We start from the raw sequence: 15,649 nt of genomic DNA on the forward strand, positions 1-15,649 counted from the left end.
TTTCTTTGATTACTCTCTGCCTATTATATTTCTCTCGTCTTAATCTATTCCATTTTAGCCTCATCTTTTTTCAAATTGTTTCTCGTTCCCCATCTTTTTTTACCTTGCTTGTCTTGATCTTCCCCTTGCTGTACTTCCTCAATGCTCTTCCCATCAAGTTTGAGCAATAACTGATCGCCCATCCATTCGTTCTGTATGAGCGCTATCTCGTCCGCTCCGTCTTTTTCTCCTTTTCATCTCTTAATTTCCCCGTTCTATATCTGAGTCATAGTAGGTCGTTAACTTCTCTCTTTGTCCCGTGGGACTTTAGCGATCACATCCCTTTATAGAGTTTTTTACAGACTTGTCACTGCTATACGCAAGCAGCTCATGCGTCGGATTACTATATCCTGTCGCTGCCTTAAGCTCTCTTTATGGATATACTCCATCTTTCGGACTATCATTTTCTTCAGACACGGTGGTGGGAACAAAAAGGCTCGACATCCCCCTCTTTTACACTGGTTAAGCATCCAGTCTTCAGGAGGCGGGTCTTCCGTTCCTCCTGGTACATTTTCCAAAGCTCTAGGCTAATACATCTTTTTTCTAACTTCTTACCCGTGTACGCTGCGTGCAGGTATGTGGTCACGTGTTGTAAAACTGCTTTTGCTAGTGATCCCCTTGTGGCCACGGCATGAACATTTTATCTGTCATGCCCTTAACCCACTCTGCACTATATTGTTTAAGCTTGGGTGCGTGTTATAGCAGCAGTTTGCACAGGTGCAGGTGCATGAGTGGAACGATATCTTCCATTATAAGTCATAATTAACTGTCAATACTTACCGTCGGTTTACACAGAAAATACTTTCCAGAAAAATAATACAATATACACCAGTCGTCGCAGCTCCAATCCTCTATGTATCCCTTTACTTCAGTCTACTATTCACTCAGTACCTTTGTCAACTAAATAATCTATTCTCAGCCTTTTACCACAATCTATAGGTTGTCGCTTTTTCGACATTTCATCTTTATCACATATAATATATATACAATATACAGGCAGACTGGCTGGCCCACATATACTTCCGCCAACGCTCCTCGTGGCTACTCGCCCCTAATGACTCCAATCGGCGTGTGGAATGTTTTCTTTAACAGATCTATCCATTTATTTCCTATGTAGCCGTTACAGATTTTAAAACAACTCCCCCTAGACGTCCTTGATGTACAATTTATGGGCTTATCTTTAATGGATAGTTCCTCGTCCACAACCCAATACTTCTACCCGACGCTCTTCGTTGTTAACTGAAATACCCAACCAACCCTCCATTACTCTTTCCCCATTATTACTTTCCCTATTTAATACAGTTATGCTTTGCCAGCTCTCTCACCATTCACTTTTCAGTTCCTGACCCTCGGTATCGTCTGCTCCTTAACCGGCCACTTTAGCCTTTGGGCCGCTGAGTTGCCCGTAGAAACCGGGAGGGGAATTCCAGGAAAGAGGGACCCACCCCACCTATCTTTTAGTGACTTGCAAGTTTTACTACTGGCCACCATCCACAGGGAGCTTCACGTTCCTCAAGCTAAAACGGCAGAGCATCTGATATTTCCAAAACCCTTAAAATCCTACTAGGTCGATAGAAACCATCCTCTGCTACCACGTGAACCTAGGGACCTTTAAGACCAGGAAGCAATACTTCGAGATGAATGGGGACGCAGACGTTATTCAAACAACAATCAAACCAACTCAGGAAGTTGGCAAAACTGGGTGCCGTATTCTTTGCAATGGTCTAAAACAGGTAGTTACAGCGGACATCAACCGACATTTGCTCGATTTCTCTCAGTGTGTTACATGAAAAAAAACAGTTATATAGTAAAAACTCATACTTGACGTCACACTACGTGGCAAAGTACAAAAACCTACTTTCCAATCATGGGTTTCAGCCTTGCTTTAAAATGCACTGTGGAATATCCAGGTTCTATACATTCCTGTGTATTATACATTGGTGCGATCGCCGCAAAACTATTCACTACGTAGCCAGCCTTAAGATCACTTTGTCTACTTGCGTTACTGCTTCTGTACAAGTGTAAACTGAGTTGCATGTTCTTCAGCGTTTCTGTAGCAGGAGCATCATCTCGAGCCCGAAATGTTGCTCATCTTTACCATCTCCTCTTCAAAGCTTATAGAATGTCTATATTCTTCTGCCTCGTGCATCTTTTCTAGGTGCGTCATCTTCTGCTCCATATATCGTCACCAATCTTCTCTCTCGTTCAAAGGCACACTTCGTCTGGAACTTCATCCAAAAGAACACCATCTTCGTGCATGTATGTAGGGTTTTCTTAATGGATACCTTGTTTCCATGATTCTCTGTGGTACAGGCATCCTTACTGGCACTGCACATGTTGCAATTTCTGGCTCCAAACATATAGGCAGCATGGGGGTGGAGCTTTTGGTGGGGGTACTTGACTGCTCCTCTACAAAGTGTTTCCATAAGTTTCACAAGGCAGATCAGAAGGTTGGCCTATGGGTCTTGGGAAAAGGCTTTCAATACCCTTCATAGGTGGATGTGGAGCCGTATGGCAATAGGCCATGAGGGTATCGGGTATGGGAGAAGTTGTCCGGCAAGGGACAATGGGAGATACCATTTATCAACCATTTCTCATCCGATGATGCCATCACACCCCCCCCCCCCCAAGGGAGTGGTCTCCCCCATAGGAACCTACCTCTCCTCCGCCACCAGTGTTAGTTTTGCCCTAAACTACCCAAAAGGTACGGTAGTAATGGATGAGCAGCCAGGCTTAGTCTATGGAGGGAGGAGGGCTGTAGTAGATGCGCAGGACTCGAAACACAGTCACACTGCTGTACTTCTAAGTTCAGGTCAGTGTAAAAACATTCACAATATAAGATCACTTGCAGTATTCATAGAATAGATACACCACAGGTAAGTACGTTCAGAATAGCTTTTAGGATATCAAATCGCTGTCAACCAACTTGAAACATATATGCAAACTCTTTAAACTCTTAGTAACTTAGACCTAAGCCTGTCTTCAGAGACCAACCCTACCTGGTAGGAGTCAAAGTTCAGATTAGTCACTGGGCCACCAGTGACCAGGGGTTAAGCAGGGAAAAGGCAGGAAGGCAAAGAACAGTTTCAAAGAGGTAGCATCCAGCAGGATTCACTACTGTTGCAGGTAAGTAAGGATGTTGGTTAATAAGAAGCTCAGGGAGGTTATAGTGATCCCCCCCAAAGGTTATGGCTTGCTGGTGCCTTTTTCAGGCTCGATGGAGCGACGGCAGTCATTTTCTCTATTACTCGGTGCTCGCCTCGGGTGAGGGCATTATTGGGAGGCAATTCAAGTTGATGCAGGTCTGGGAGGATGCCCTCTAAGTTGCAGGCAAAACCATGCTTCCGGAGATGATGCACAAAGTAACAGCACAGGACCCCGGGTATTGGGAGTTTGCAGGTCGTGGAAGTAGCAGCTCTTCCAGTGATGGCGTAAACTGTAGTTCGACTTGGTACAGGTTAGGCCCACCAGTCCAGGGGAGGAAGCAGTCTTCTTCAGATCTTTCCCGTCGCTTAAAAGGAGGAGGTAGCACAGCAGGCTCTGGCCGCTGTTCGAAGTTGCTTCATCCTTCTTCAGAATCTTCTGTTCTAGTGGTCAACTGGATTTCAGCTCCAGGACTTCAGAATGTATCCAGGAACACTGGCTGAGTCCACCTGTCCCAAACACCATTCAAACTTTGGGGGTGGTTGTCCAATGGCTTCAGTCAGGCACACTGCAAGACAAACGACAGGGGAGTTTCCTTTGGGAAGCCAGATGAAGACAAAAGGGGACAAGCGAATCTTCCCCCACCCAGATAGGTAGAAAAATGACCCAGAAAGGAGAAGTCACCTTGTATAGTGCTTAAAAAGTAAGACCACCATGTTGGGTAAATGGTGTCCCTTGTGCCCCCTACCGCAGCTGCAAAGAGCCTGCGATACAAGTTCACAAAAAGTCGTGCAAACAGTACATTGCCAACAGCCTGAACAAAGGAACTTGTCACAGTAACAATTTTTTACTGGAGAATTGAGAAAAGGGATAACATGTCTCCCCTCAGCACTCCACATAAGGTGGGGGTGCCAAACTAGAAAAAAAAATATAAGTAATCAAAAGTATCCACTTGCCTTGGTAACTTTAGTAGCTAGTCGGGGAAATAAAAAAAACACTAAAAAAACACTGGGAGGAAGCCTTAGGAGCCTCCAGCAACACTGCACGGAAGATTTGGGGGTGCCGCTTCCCCCCCCCTCAGGAGAATTTGCAAAATATCCAGGTGTCCAGCAAAGCAGTACTGGAGGACACCCAGAGCGAAGAATTGACACAAAGAAATAAATCTACACCAACACCACCAAACCTAAGACCATAGCATTTCAAAAGCAGTTGTGGTGCGTCTGACAGAAACAAAGGAATACTCAAATCTGAGAAGGTTTTAACAGCTGAATGACCTCAGTGGAACGATACCAAATGTGACTGAATGAGAGGTTAGGCGGTCTGCCAAGGTGAATGCCAGAGTCTATCCTAACGCGCAGGTGGGGTGAGGGAGTTGGGGAGGCCCACGTCCCTAAAATCCCTTGAATGATAAAGCTACCAATACCTTACAGGTCCAATGCAAGCAGTAATTTTTTTTTTGCGGGGCCGCAATTTCCAAAATGCTGTGCAACAGCTACCTAACAGCTAAAAGGACTGACTGACAATGCTGAAGCATATGCCACTCACCTGGCAATCGCCTCCATGGGAATCAAATTCTACATACTGTAGCAAAGTGTAGAACACTGACAGAAATCCAATGGAAGGGACCCCAGGGGCCACACAGACACATGCGTGAAGGGGCGGGGTAAAGTGGTTTATGAAATGCTACCTTGTGTTAGCCCATCCTTGAGAAGAGCAGAATTAGATTTGCCTTTAAGTCCGGTGAGTCGCCGAACAATAGGATGGGGGAAATGGAGGGTGCATGAAGTCACGGGTATAAAGAAAATGTACAGAGAAATCTGCGTAAATGGTGTCCGGATGAGGACAGGTGGTGCACGGAAGGTGGGGGTGGAGAGCAATGAGTTTTTGGTGATGGTGGATGTAAGGTTCAACCAAATCACTGGGTTACTTGATAATCACAATGTCAGAGACCCTCTTCAGTTTGGCTTCCGACCTCTACATTCTACCAAAACATCCGCCCTCAATGACAGCAATCTCATCTCCACCGCTCTTCATGCTAACCACTCATACAAATTCTTATTCTTCTTGACCTCTTTGCTGGCTTTTACATGGCCAATCACTGTCGTTCAACATTCTCTCTCCTAGGAATCCGAGACAAGGCTCTCGCTTCACTCACTGCAGAAGACATTCCAGGTGTGCCCCTATTAGTGGCTTTGGTTTTACAATGCAGCAAGGACTGCAATTTGGTCCCAAATAAAAAAAACACTAGCAATCAGGGCATCAGTGATTTGTTTTAAAGTGGGATTGGCCAATTGTTTATTTGGGTTAGGCGCCACAGGTTAAGTGTGCAACTTTAGATTGATGTGGCCGACCAGTCAGCTGCATGTGAATTAATACAGGATGTTTATTAGAAGTGTGGAATTCTTTGGATGAGTTTATAGCGTCAGTAGATTTACATGCCATTTTAAGATAATGTGTCATCGAATGGAGGATCTTTAAAACTTAAAATGAACATTAGATTGTACGTTTTGCAGTGGAGAGCTCACTTTAAAAGCTCAGACATTCATTCAATTACTATACTTGGATACAACGGCAGCCATTTTATACTTGAGGATGGTGCCCATTTTATGACTCATAACGAAAAGGGAGGCGGTTATCAGATATAAAAACGTTATTACCTTAGTTGGAATGTCAGGACTGAACTTAATCCAGATGGTCAAGATTTTTACCTCTAGGCTAACCAGCGTCTCCAGAGCCTGCATGGTACGAGAGCTGCGATTTACTCTGACCTTCAACTTTGCTGAGGTTTTCCTGACTTGGCTGTGATTTCATGAAGTTCAGTTTTATACGAATATAAATATATTCCCGTTATCAGACATGTGACTAAGCTTCTTAACAGGCACTGCTTTTTTCCAAGAAAACTCTTAAAAACTGCATTCAGGCCTAGGTAAGACCACTACGGATCTCCTGATTATGCTTGACTTATTGGCAGCGTTTGACGCAATTGACCACTCATTTTGTGTCATCACCTCTGTTAGGGGAGTTGTCCTACTCATGGATCCTTGGTAGAGTGGCAGAGCAGTCAGGCTCATAAGAGGAAGATGTGAGCTGTAGGTTCACTCTGAACCCAATTTTTAAAGCAGATCGAAGAAACGCACAGATAAATGTATATAAAATATATATATTATATTTACACAAGAGATGCTTTAAAATACTTAGAACATTAAACCAATATACATAGGATAACTTATAATTACTTTTTAAAGGCCACTGCTTAGTTGGTAATTGTTAGAGCTTTTGACACCAACGACAGTTCTACCCTATTATCGGTAACACCACGCACTGGTGAAAGATAGAAGAAATACAATAATTGTATTTGGTTAGCAAAACCGCATACAAATCTTTTGGGAAGAAAAACGGTTGGTTAGTCAAACAGTTGCAGAGCTTAAGGTTTTAGAGACCAACGCTTTAAGAGTCCAAATCCTAATTAGCAGCAAAAGAACATTCCGAAGGGCTTTAAGTCTTACCAAGCAGGGAAACATCAAATATACCTGAAGATACTTCTAGTCTCTATGAAAGGATACTTGAAGACTCCACAACTGTGGAGACCCTGTTGTTGGAATAAAATCATAAAAATTGTTTAAAAAAAAGAAAAAAAGAATTTGGAGAAGAATTGTGTACGTTGCTCCTCATGAAGGGGTAAGCCCGAAACGCCTTGAGCTGAATTTCTTTCTTTATAATTTTGCATATTAAATTCTGTTTTCTAACAAAAACAAAAAAAACCTGTGGAGACCCTGTTAAAGGACTCGTAAAGGGACTACAGCAGCAGCTTGGGTCAGAGGTAAGAGTGGACACCTTTTCGTGCAGTCCCATGCTCTGGAGCGACTTCTTGGTTAAAACTAAGCAATACCTTTTCACCCCACAGTATCTTAGGTTAGAAGAAATGTTTGTGGCTGGTTTCTCTTCTGGAATGCAGCGGTGGTCCCGATCTCCGGATTTCTCGGTCTGGTGACGAGAGGGTGGACTCTGAAGGAGATGTCTTAGTTGCGGTCTCGAGAAAGGACATCTGGCACGGATTTCTTCAACTTCTCTTTTCAGTCTGTGGTTTTGGTGCCTTTTCTGCAGCATCAACAAATGACAATTCGCCTGGTCAATCTTCTTCGATTCCCGTGTCCTGCATCCTGGTGAGGGGAGAGGAGTCAGACTGTATCCCTGGGAGGTTCACAAGGAGCTCAGCAAAAACTTGGAACGATCGGCCTCGGCAGGACGTTGCACTAAAAATGGGTCGGCGGCCTACTGGTCTTTGTGGTTTGCAGCTCTGGAAACTCACAGCACCTCGGGAGATGGCTCAGATTGTAGTTCTTCTCAGGTTGTTCCCACCAGCCAAAGGGAAGGAGTCATCCTCTTTGGAGCCCCTCTGTCACATGGAAAACAGGGTCAGGCCAGAAGTGGTTGCTGTGTTGTAAAGGGTCTGCAGGCATCTCTGGTCATCTTCTTCGGTTACTTCAGTTTCCAGTGGTCGACTTGCCTTTCACCTCAGGAACCTCATCTTTTATTCAGTTTCAGCACAAACTCCTCTGCAATATCTCTCAGCAGTATACACAAAGGGGCTTGCGGGTGTCCAATAAGGACAGCCAGCCCCCCCACTGGGCACTGGTTTGGGCAAACAAAGGGCTGGGGAGTGAATAACTCTTCTCCCCCCCCACACCCTACTTTCTGCTGCCCAGAGACACTGGAGCCTAGGCGGGGACACCCAAGGGTTCGCGGCAAAAAGCATATCACACACAGACCTTCCCCTCCCTAAACGGTGCAAGGGCTAACAAAGGAAAACCACGCTAGAAATGGCGAAAAAAAGAAAGGAGCCACCAAGTTAGTACTTAGGTGACCCTATTGTGCACAACAAGGACTGTGAATACAGACGGAGGTAAAAAATAGCACAATAGTTGGTAGAACATGTCCACTGCCACCAGCCATAACTAGAAGACTGTAGCTGTGACTCTAGGTCACAGAAGCAGAGAAGGGGGACACTAGGTATCCCCTTCGCACTCGGAATAGGGCGGTGTGTGCTAATCTCCCAGTATAAAGGATAACGGATTAGGAAGGATACAATGCATCCTTGAGAACAGTAGTTACTCGAGGATAGCAAAAGAAATCTCAAGGGAGGACCCAAGGGTCCCCAGCAACACTGTACATAGGGAGCTGTGGGCTGCAAAAGTAAAATACAGATGCCTTAAAAGAGATGGAGGAAAGTAACTCCATAAGAAAGTTTTGAATATAAAAGGCAAGGGTTTTGGGACTACAGGCAGAGTCGACCACTGGAACATCAAATCCGAAGAAGAAGCAGAGAGAAGCCAGCAGCAATGTCCAGGACCGTGAAGGCTCAGTTGAAGCCTTGCAGCTGTGCTGACCCTGTTTTCAATTGACAGGAAAGCTCCGCCAAAGATGACTTCCTCCCTTAGGCTGGTGGGACCAACTAGCCTCAAGACATGCGTCATTCTGGGCCAACTCCTGGGTCACTGCGATCTTCATGGGCTGCAATTTACCAATACTTGGGGTAATTGGACCATTGACGAGTGCAACATCTTCCGAAGGACGAATCCGGCTGAACCTTTGCAGGCATTCGTGTGAGTGTACAGAGCAAAAAATCTTTATCCAGAGCCCCCACACCAGCGTTCAGGTCTGAGGTACCAACGAAATTCCAACCGGGGATATTAGTTATTTTTGGTGCCGAGAGAAAGGCACCAAAAACCAGAAAGAGCTGCTGAAACTAGTGGAATCCATTGCTGCAGAGTCCCTCTCTCGAGAGTGCTGCTGCAGAAGCCCGCCAGACGTCCTTCCTTTGGTTTCATTGACCAAAGGTCTGCATTGCTGCATCAAGAAGTCAGTCAGCAGAACATCTGCTTCAATTCTAAAGTTACTGTGGGGCTTTGGGGGTAACCACCTTTAGCCAAATCTAGTGCTTCCTAACTTGGGGAGTGCTCCTTTCTGTCCTTTTGAACTACTGCAATTCACGTGTGCAGGCTTAACAGCTTGTGCACATCAGGTACGCTCTCTTGAGCTCCTGGATCTTTCTTCAATGAACTACTTACTGTTCATCTAACTTTTTCTAAGAAGACAACTAGAACTGTCCCATTGACTTTAGCTGTCCTGACTCCCTAAAGGCATCCCTTCCAAACCCTACTGGCTCTGGCAGGGCTTGTCCCCTATAAAGGTTTTAATTGTTTTACACTCTTATTGCTGGGGAGAAGACTTTCTACATCCCTCTGGGAGAAAAGACTACCGTTATAGTGCTAAAGTGTTCTATTCTACTATACTCTAAGACTTTTTCCCACCAAACCCAATATTGTATGGTGAACCATAAGATAGAGGTCACTCCGTGTGCAGGAAATGTTTTTGTACAAAGAGAATTTACTCACCTGCATTATTGTTGCTTGAATAACCCGATTCTGAAATTGTAATTTTATGTTGCTATTAGTTGCTGCATATCTAGTGCGATTTTGTTTTGTGAATATATAAATACTTTATTATTTATTCATGTTTGTAAAGTGCTCAGCAGCCCGGAGGCATTGTGGCGCTAGTTACAGAGAATGATCAGAACTTAGTTACATTTACATTAAACATACAGGCATAGTTATTGTACAGTTTATAGCTTGCATGGGAAAGTATGAACGCATGTATATTTGGGGGGGGGGAGCGAGCAGTTAGTTAAAGAGAACAGTTTTGAAGTTTTTTCGAAAGGCAGTGAGAAGTTTCAGCTCCGAATGCAGCAGGGAGCGCATTCCAGAGCTTGGGGGCTAGATATGGGAAACCGACACCACCTGCTTTAGCCCAATTAATGCGTGGTACAGTAAGTTGATTAGCGCACCAGGTTCTGGTCGGCCTGGTTGTGCTGGATCTTGATAGTGTGTCAGAGAGCTATGGCAGTGCTGTGACATTAATACATTTGTGTGTGGTCGTGAGGGTTTTAAATGTGATACGGTCTTTGACTGGGAGCCAATGAACGGACTCATTCGTGAGATGTGGTCTCTCTTTGGGATGCTTAAGGTTGCTCTTAGTGAATTATTTTGGGTGATCTGGAGTCCTTTGTGGCGGTGCCGGCTAGGAGCGCATTGCAGTAATCAAGCTTTGCCCCATGGTGGCTCTGGCTATTGATAGACAGTTTTCCTTAGTTAAGAAGAGCTTTATGGAGTTGATGAGTTTAGTACTTAGGGTGGAGGAGACAATGGCGTGGACTTGCTTGTTCATTGACAGTGTAGCATCTATGTGGACCCCTAGAGTCTTGACAGAGCAAAGGGCTGGAATGATGCAGCTGTTGATGAAGTTTGAGAAGAGACCGTCTAGCTTAGCTAAAGTGGCCTTTTGGCCGGGGATAAGAATCTCAGTCTTATCCCTGTTGAGGCATAGGCCATTTGTGGCCATGCATGCTTGGATTGTGGAGTAGATTTGCCTTAGGGCTGCAGTGTCTTGGTGATATGAGCCGGTTAAGGGTAGGAGCACCTGGGTATCGCAGCATAATTTGTGTATGCAATCCCAAGTGCATCCAGCTTATCCAAAAGGGGCTTTGTTAGAAGATTGTATAGCGTAGGAGCAGTACAGGATCCCTGTGGGACTCCGCAGTGGATAATCGTGGGGCCTGCATTAGCTATGTCTGAAAAGACTTTCATAGCTCTTCCTTCTAAGAAGGAGGTGATCCATGAAGCTGCTTGGTTGCAGAAATGTGCTGCTTGCATGAGGTGTGCAGTGAGGGTTTTATGATCCACAAGATCGAACGCCGCTGAGAGGTCGAGAAGGAGGAGGGCGGACTTACCATTGTCCAGGATTTGAGGGATTCGATTTTTTAGATCCAGCAGTGCGGTCTCGGTTCCGTGCCCTTTGCGGAATCCCGACTGTCTTTTTCCTAGAATAGCGTTGGTTTCTAGGTAGAGTTGGATCTGGCTGTGAGCAGCCTTGTCTAATATTTCAAGAAGAAATTGTACAGTTATTCAGCTGTAAGGGGTCTAGTGTTGGCTTTTCGGCTATCTGGGACAATGCCCGTTTTAAAAGAGGCGTTAATGAGTGCAGTCAGGAGAGGAGCAAAAGGCTTGGCGCAATCCTTGAGGATCTTAGGGGGGGCACACATCGCCTTTACATTGCAATGGTTTAAGGAGTTTAAGGATGTCCTTGACTTCAGTTTCCGAGAGGTCTTTGAATGTGAATTTAGGGAAGTTTATAGTTTTGCCGATAGGTGGGGTCTGAGTTAGATCATTATAATGCCCTTCTAAAACATTGTTTTGAAATTCTCTTCGGCGGAGTCACAGGGTTTAGCCTGCCAATGTTTCAGTGATAGCTAATATATCTAAGTCATGGCTTGAGATAAGGTCATTAATTTCAAGAGCATGGGTGGTAAGGGCGCAGACATTGAATAGGGCGCATCCAAGGTATGGTGTGTAGTTATTTCTGTTTAGTTGTGGCTGGTTGGTTGCTTTGGGTGTGGGCTTGTGTGGCTTGGTGATGTTGAGAGTGGGCTTTATTTTGGATGGCAGCGTAGTCTTGGAGTTGGTAGTAGGTGGTCCAGTGTGATAAGCGTTAAGTTTAGCAGAGGTGCATGCTCCTGGTCTGAGGTTTCTGTATGTTGCATGTGTTGGTAGGGCAGTGATGAGCATAGGTTAAGTGCGTGTTCTGAGTCTGAGGTGTTTGGAGCGGCAGTTGGGTGAGTGAGTGCATGCGACGTGTAGCGAGTGGGACGGTCTGGTCTGAGAATGTTACTTATGGTGCGGTTAGTAATGCTAGAGGTGTCTAAGCATTTGAGGGGATTCACCCTGATATAGAGCAGTAAAATGTTCAGGTTGAGTAAAATGGCTAGTGTGCTACGATGGCGGAACGTGGTAAACATACTGAAATTAGTCTACGGCTGACAAACCATTTTTGAGCACGTTAGGTAAAGATAATAGGGATATAGCAAACAGGATTAGCTAGTAGGAAGAGGGCTGCTTCCAAGCACTCTAGGCATTTGACATTAAGGTTGTGCTACGTTATGTTTAGCAGATTGCAGACCGGCTCCTAACAAACGTTTCGCAAAAGGCAGTTAAGCCGTTAGAGCATGTGTTTAGCAGTGGTAAATGGCTATATGCGAGTACATATGAGAAACTATTAAGCACAGGCCAAGTCATTTAAGAGCGAATGGGTGCAGGTTACTACTCCTTGAATATAAATGCAATGGTACAATATGCTATTTCAACATAGGCATGGTCAGTTAAATGCAAAGGTGCTGGTCAAGAGAGCAGCAGTACACAAATGCTACAGTGCAAAAGTAGGCTATTCCAGCACAGGCATAGTAGTTAAATGCAACAACATCAGATGACACCATGGGTAGGAAAGTGCAGTTGGGTCGGTGTGAGCAGACCTGCATAACAGGTGTAGCGGTGGGAGACCGCTACACTATGCAACAGGAAGTCATTGCGATAGATCACAGCTAGGAAAGGTGGACAGTATGTCAACATGGCTCTATATCAGTAGTAGCGAGTATGAGGGGTAGGCTATCGCGGTGAAGTCTGAGGAGCTTTGTACAGAGCGGATAGTCAGAGGGGGCGGCAGTACTCTCTCTTGTGGATGCTGTCGGTTAGGGCACAGAGTAGTACTACGTGTTGGCGCTGAAAATGGTGATCGTCTACGAGCGAAGTAGCAAATGCAGCAGTGGTTGGTACTTGTGACACGTTACAGAGTACTCAGGCAGTGGTTGTACCGGACTAAAAAGGTACATCATTTTAATATAACTTAAGGTTGCGTTTACTTGAATACTTACAATTACCAATTTAATTGTACTGCTCTACAGCTCACAGTACCCCTTCTAAGATAAGCGTAGCTGCTCAGCCACGCTACCGAATTGTGTAGGACAAACCCATGTTAGAGTTGGGTCACTATTGAAGTCTTGTAAAGTCCGACACCAGTTGGACTCTACAAAATATTACCCAACATCCAGCAAGACGTGCTGGGGGGGTCTCACTAGGAGAGGTGCTCAAGCATAAACATAATAAATCTCCCCAACAGTTTTGAGGATTTTGGCATCATGAGAACCACCCTCCAATGGTTTATTTTCTCTCCCACCGTTCCCAAGCTCATTCCATCCCCCTTACAGGTCCTCTGACTTCTGTGACCTGTGGTGTCCCTCGGGGCTCAAACATTCACATAAGAACCCTGGCAGAGCTAATCCGCTCTCAATGTGTCGTTTCTACTTGTACGCGGACGACACCCAACTTGATAGTGGAGCAGAACCCAGCCGACTCTGCCAGGTGTGTGAGATCATGTCTTGCATCAATTGGCAGTTGGACAAGCGCTAAGCTTAATGTATAGAAGATAAATCGGCCCCCTAGCTCATAGTCAGGCGTGGACCTCGGACTTCTGGCCTGTCAGCTTAGGGACTGGGCAGTGCCAATGGACTCCCTAAAATATCTTGGTGTTAAATATCTCCTGAGCTTCAGGTTAGCGCCATCTGTAAATCGGTTTCTTTAAACTCAAAATGCTCAGGAAGGGGATTCCCTTCCTACCTCAGCATCGGGGACTTGTGATTGCCATGGCAGTCTCTGTAGTTCCCGATTACTGCAGTGCAGTCTTCCTTGCCCAGCCGAAATTCCACATCCGCAGGCTTCAGATTTTTCAGAACTCAGCTGCTCGATTGGTGATGGGCTTACCTAGTTTCTCCCACGCTTCGCCTATTTTGATCCAGCTTCACTAGCTGCCTGTCGAGTGTTGTATTAAGTTTAAAGGAACCAACTATGATGCTTAAATGATACCCCAACATTAAACAATATCTAGGACCATGTATAATAATGATATGGGTATGATAATCTCATAACGTCTAATGTGTAAAGATATGTATGTTAAAAAAGCTGTCTTGAAGAGGACCGAATGTGGTCGAAACACGTGTCGACATAGGGAAAATAGAATAAATAATAACATTCTTTTTTGGCATGCAGCTATGGGAATTATGTCTAATACTTAAAACCAAGGTAGACCGGCGCAATACAGGGGTGAGACAGTGTACAATGGTTTTGAATTGAGGCACAGGGATATCTTAAACCATCCCTCTTAGCGCCAGTCCTGGTATAAACTACATACTAAGGGTTAAGCGCAGAGTGATGCATTAACCCCTTGTTAAATATTAACTTTGCCGAACACCACGCATTCCAAAGGCAGGGAGCGGTCTTTCTTCAGAAAAAAGATTTCAGCCTACATTCCCATTAGGGCTCTTCGCTCTGCTAACTTAGGTCTTCTGGTGGTCCCCCGGTATAGGAAGGCCACAATGGGTGGCCGAGCTTTCTCAGTGGCTGCTCCCCGCCTGTGGAACCCTCTCGGTCTCTTCCTCAGATTAACTGAGGATTTCCTTTTTAGGAAGTAGATGTGTTTTGGTTACTCATTTCTCTTCCTGTAGGTTTTTCTCCTCCCTCAGCACCAGGATACCTTTGGGTGATAGTGCACTAGACAAGATTTCCTAATCTAACAGGTTCCAGCCTTACGCCTTGGTTTCTGTTTCTCTTCATAGCTTGCTCTCATATAGCCCAATTTGGTTACTCCAATTGCTCATCCGCAGGCTCTCCACCCACTTCTGGTGTCTCTCCGCCTACTCATCGCTCTCTCTTTTCCCTCAGAGAGAAGTGAATTCAGTGAGTCCTTGGACTTGCCTCTCAAGATAAGTCACATTCTACTTTCCCAGTGTTCAACTGTCAACGTCCATCGGGTCTTCTCTGTTTTAGCAACAGCGTGCCCTCCGTTGACCTCACAGCACAGGACTTTAGCCAGCAAGATCCAAGAGACCTTACTCACTGGATTGGGTTTCCTGTTCCTATGGACCGTCAGCAGCAGGATAGGTTTTTCACGGTTTGCCTCCAGCGTAACCTGTATCATCAACTTGCCAAATATTGTGAAACTCGCCCTCCGTTTGAAACTCACGGTGTAGCAGGATTGCCACCTTAATCCAGCAATGGAGGAAAGCCATAGTGGCTTTCTATGCAATTTCAGATAGTGGGTAGTTTTTCATATAATGTCACGCAATTTACAGTTAAGTACTTCGAAGGGAAATAGTTTAAACTAAAGAAGCATTTTAAAATTAAACGTAGTACAAATACATAAAATCTAACGGTATCATTTCTTTACCTGGCTGCAGGACAAGAAGACTGTGTCTTTGCCCGGACAGGAGGCAACGCACGTTACTTGGTTGGAATGTGCTATAAAAAATAAAATGATAGCTAGGTTTTAAAAATCAAAATTCCTGAAATTAACACCAACATAAGCACGTCAAATTCAGGCAATACAAGAAAACCAGCAAGATGCTGTAAACATAAGCAATGAAAACCATGATGCAAATCGTACACAAGCACTCAATTTTGTCATTTTAAGGTTCAACATTTTCGCAGCAAAACTGTGTGCAAAGCGGCTTATTATTTTAGCTATAATTAAATTGTTATGATGCACAATGCAATACAAAACCATTTTAAAGACATCAAATCCATTA

The 15,649-nt window shown here is 44.8% G+C and overlaps 1 protein-coding gene across 1 annotated transcript in view; it reads right to left on the reverse strand.

The window, feature by feature from the left end:
- Positions 1-15,649, reverse strand: part of WDR77 (WD repeat domain 77) — a 178,119-nt gene that overhangs the window by 114,928 nt on the left and 47,542 nt on the right. The window contains exon 5 of the mRNA XM_069633296.1: positions 15,292-15,362. Coding sequence (XP_069489397.1) covers positions 15,292-15,362 — 71 coding nt within the window. The remainder of the gene's footprint in view (positions 1-15,291; positions 15,363-15,649) is intronic.

Source organism: Ambystoma mexicanum, chromosome 13, assembly GCF_040938575.1.
Source record: "Ambystoma mexicanum isolate Mex_15411 chromosome 13, UKY_AmexF1_1, whole genome shotgun sequence".
Taxonomy (NCBI): Eukaryota; Metazoa; Chordata; class Amphibia; order Caudata; family Ambystomatidae; genus Ambystoma; species Ambystoma mexicanum.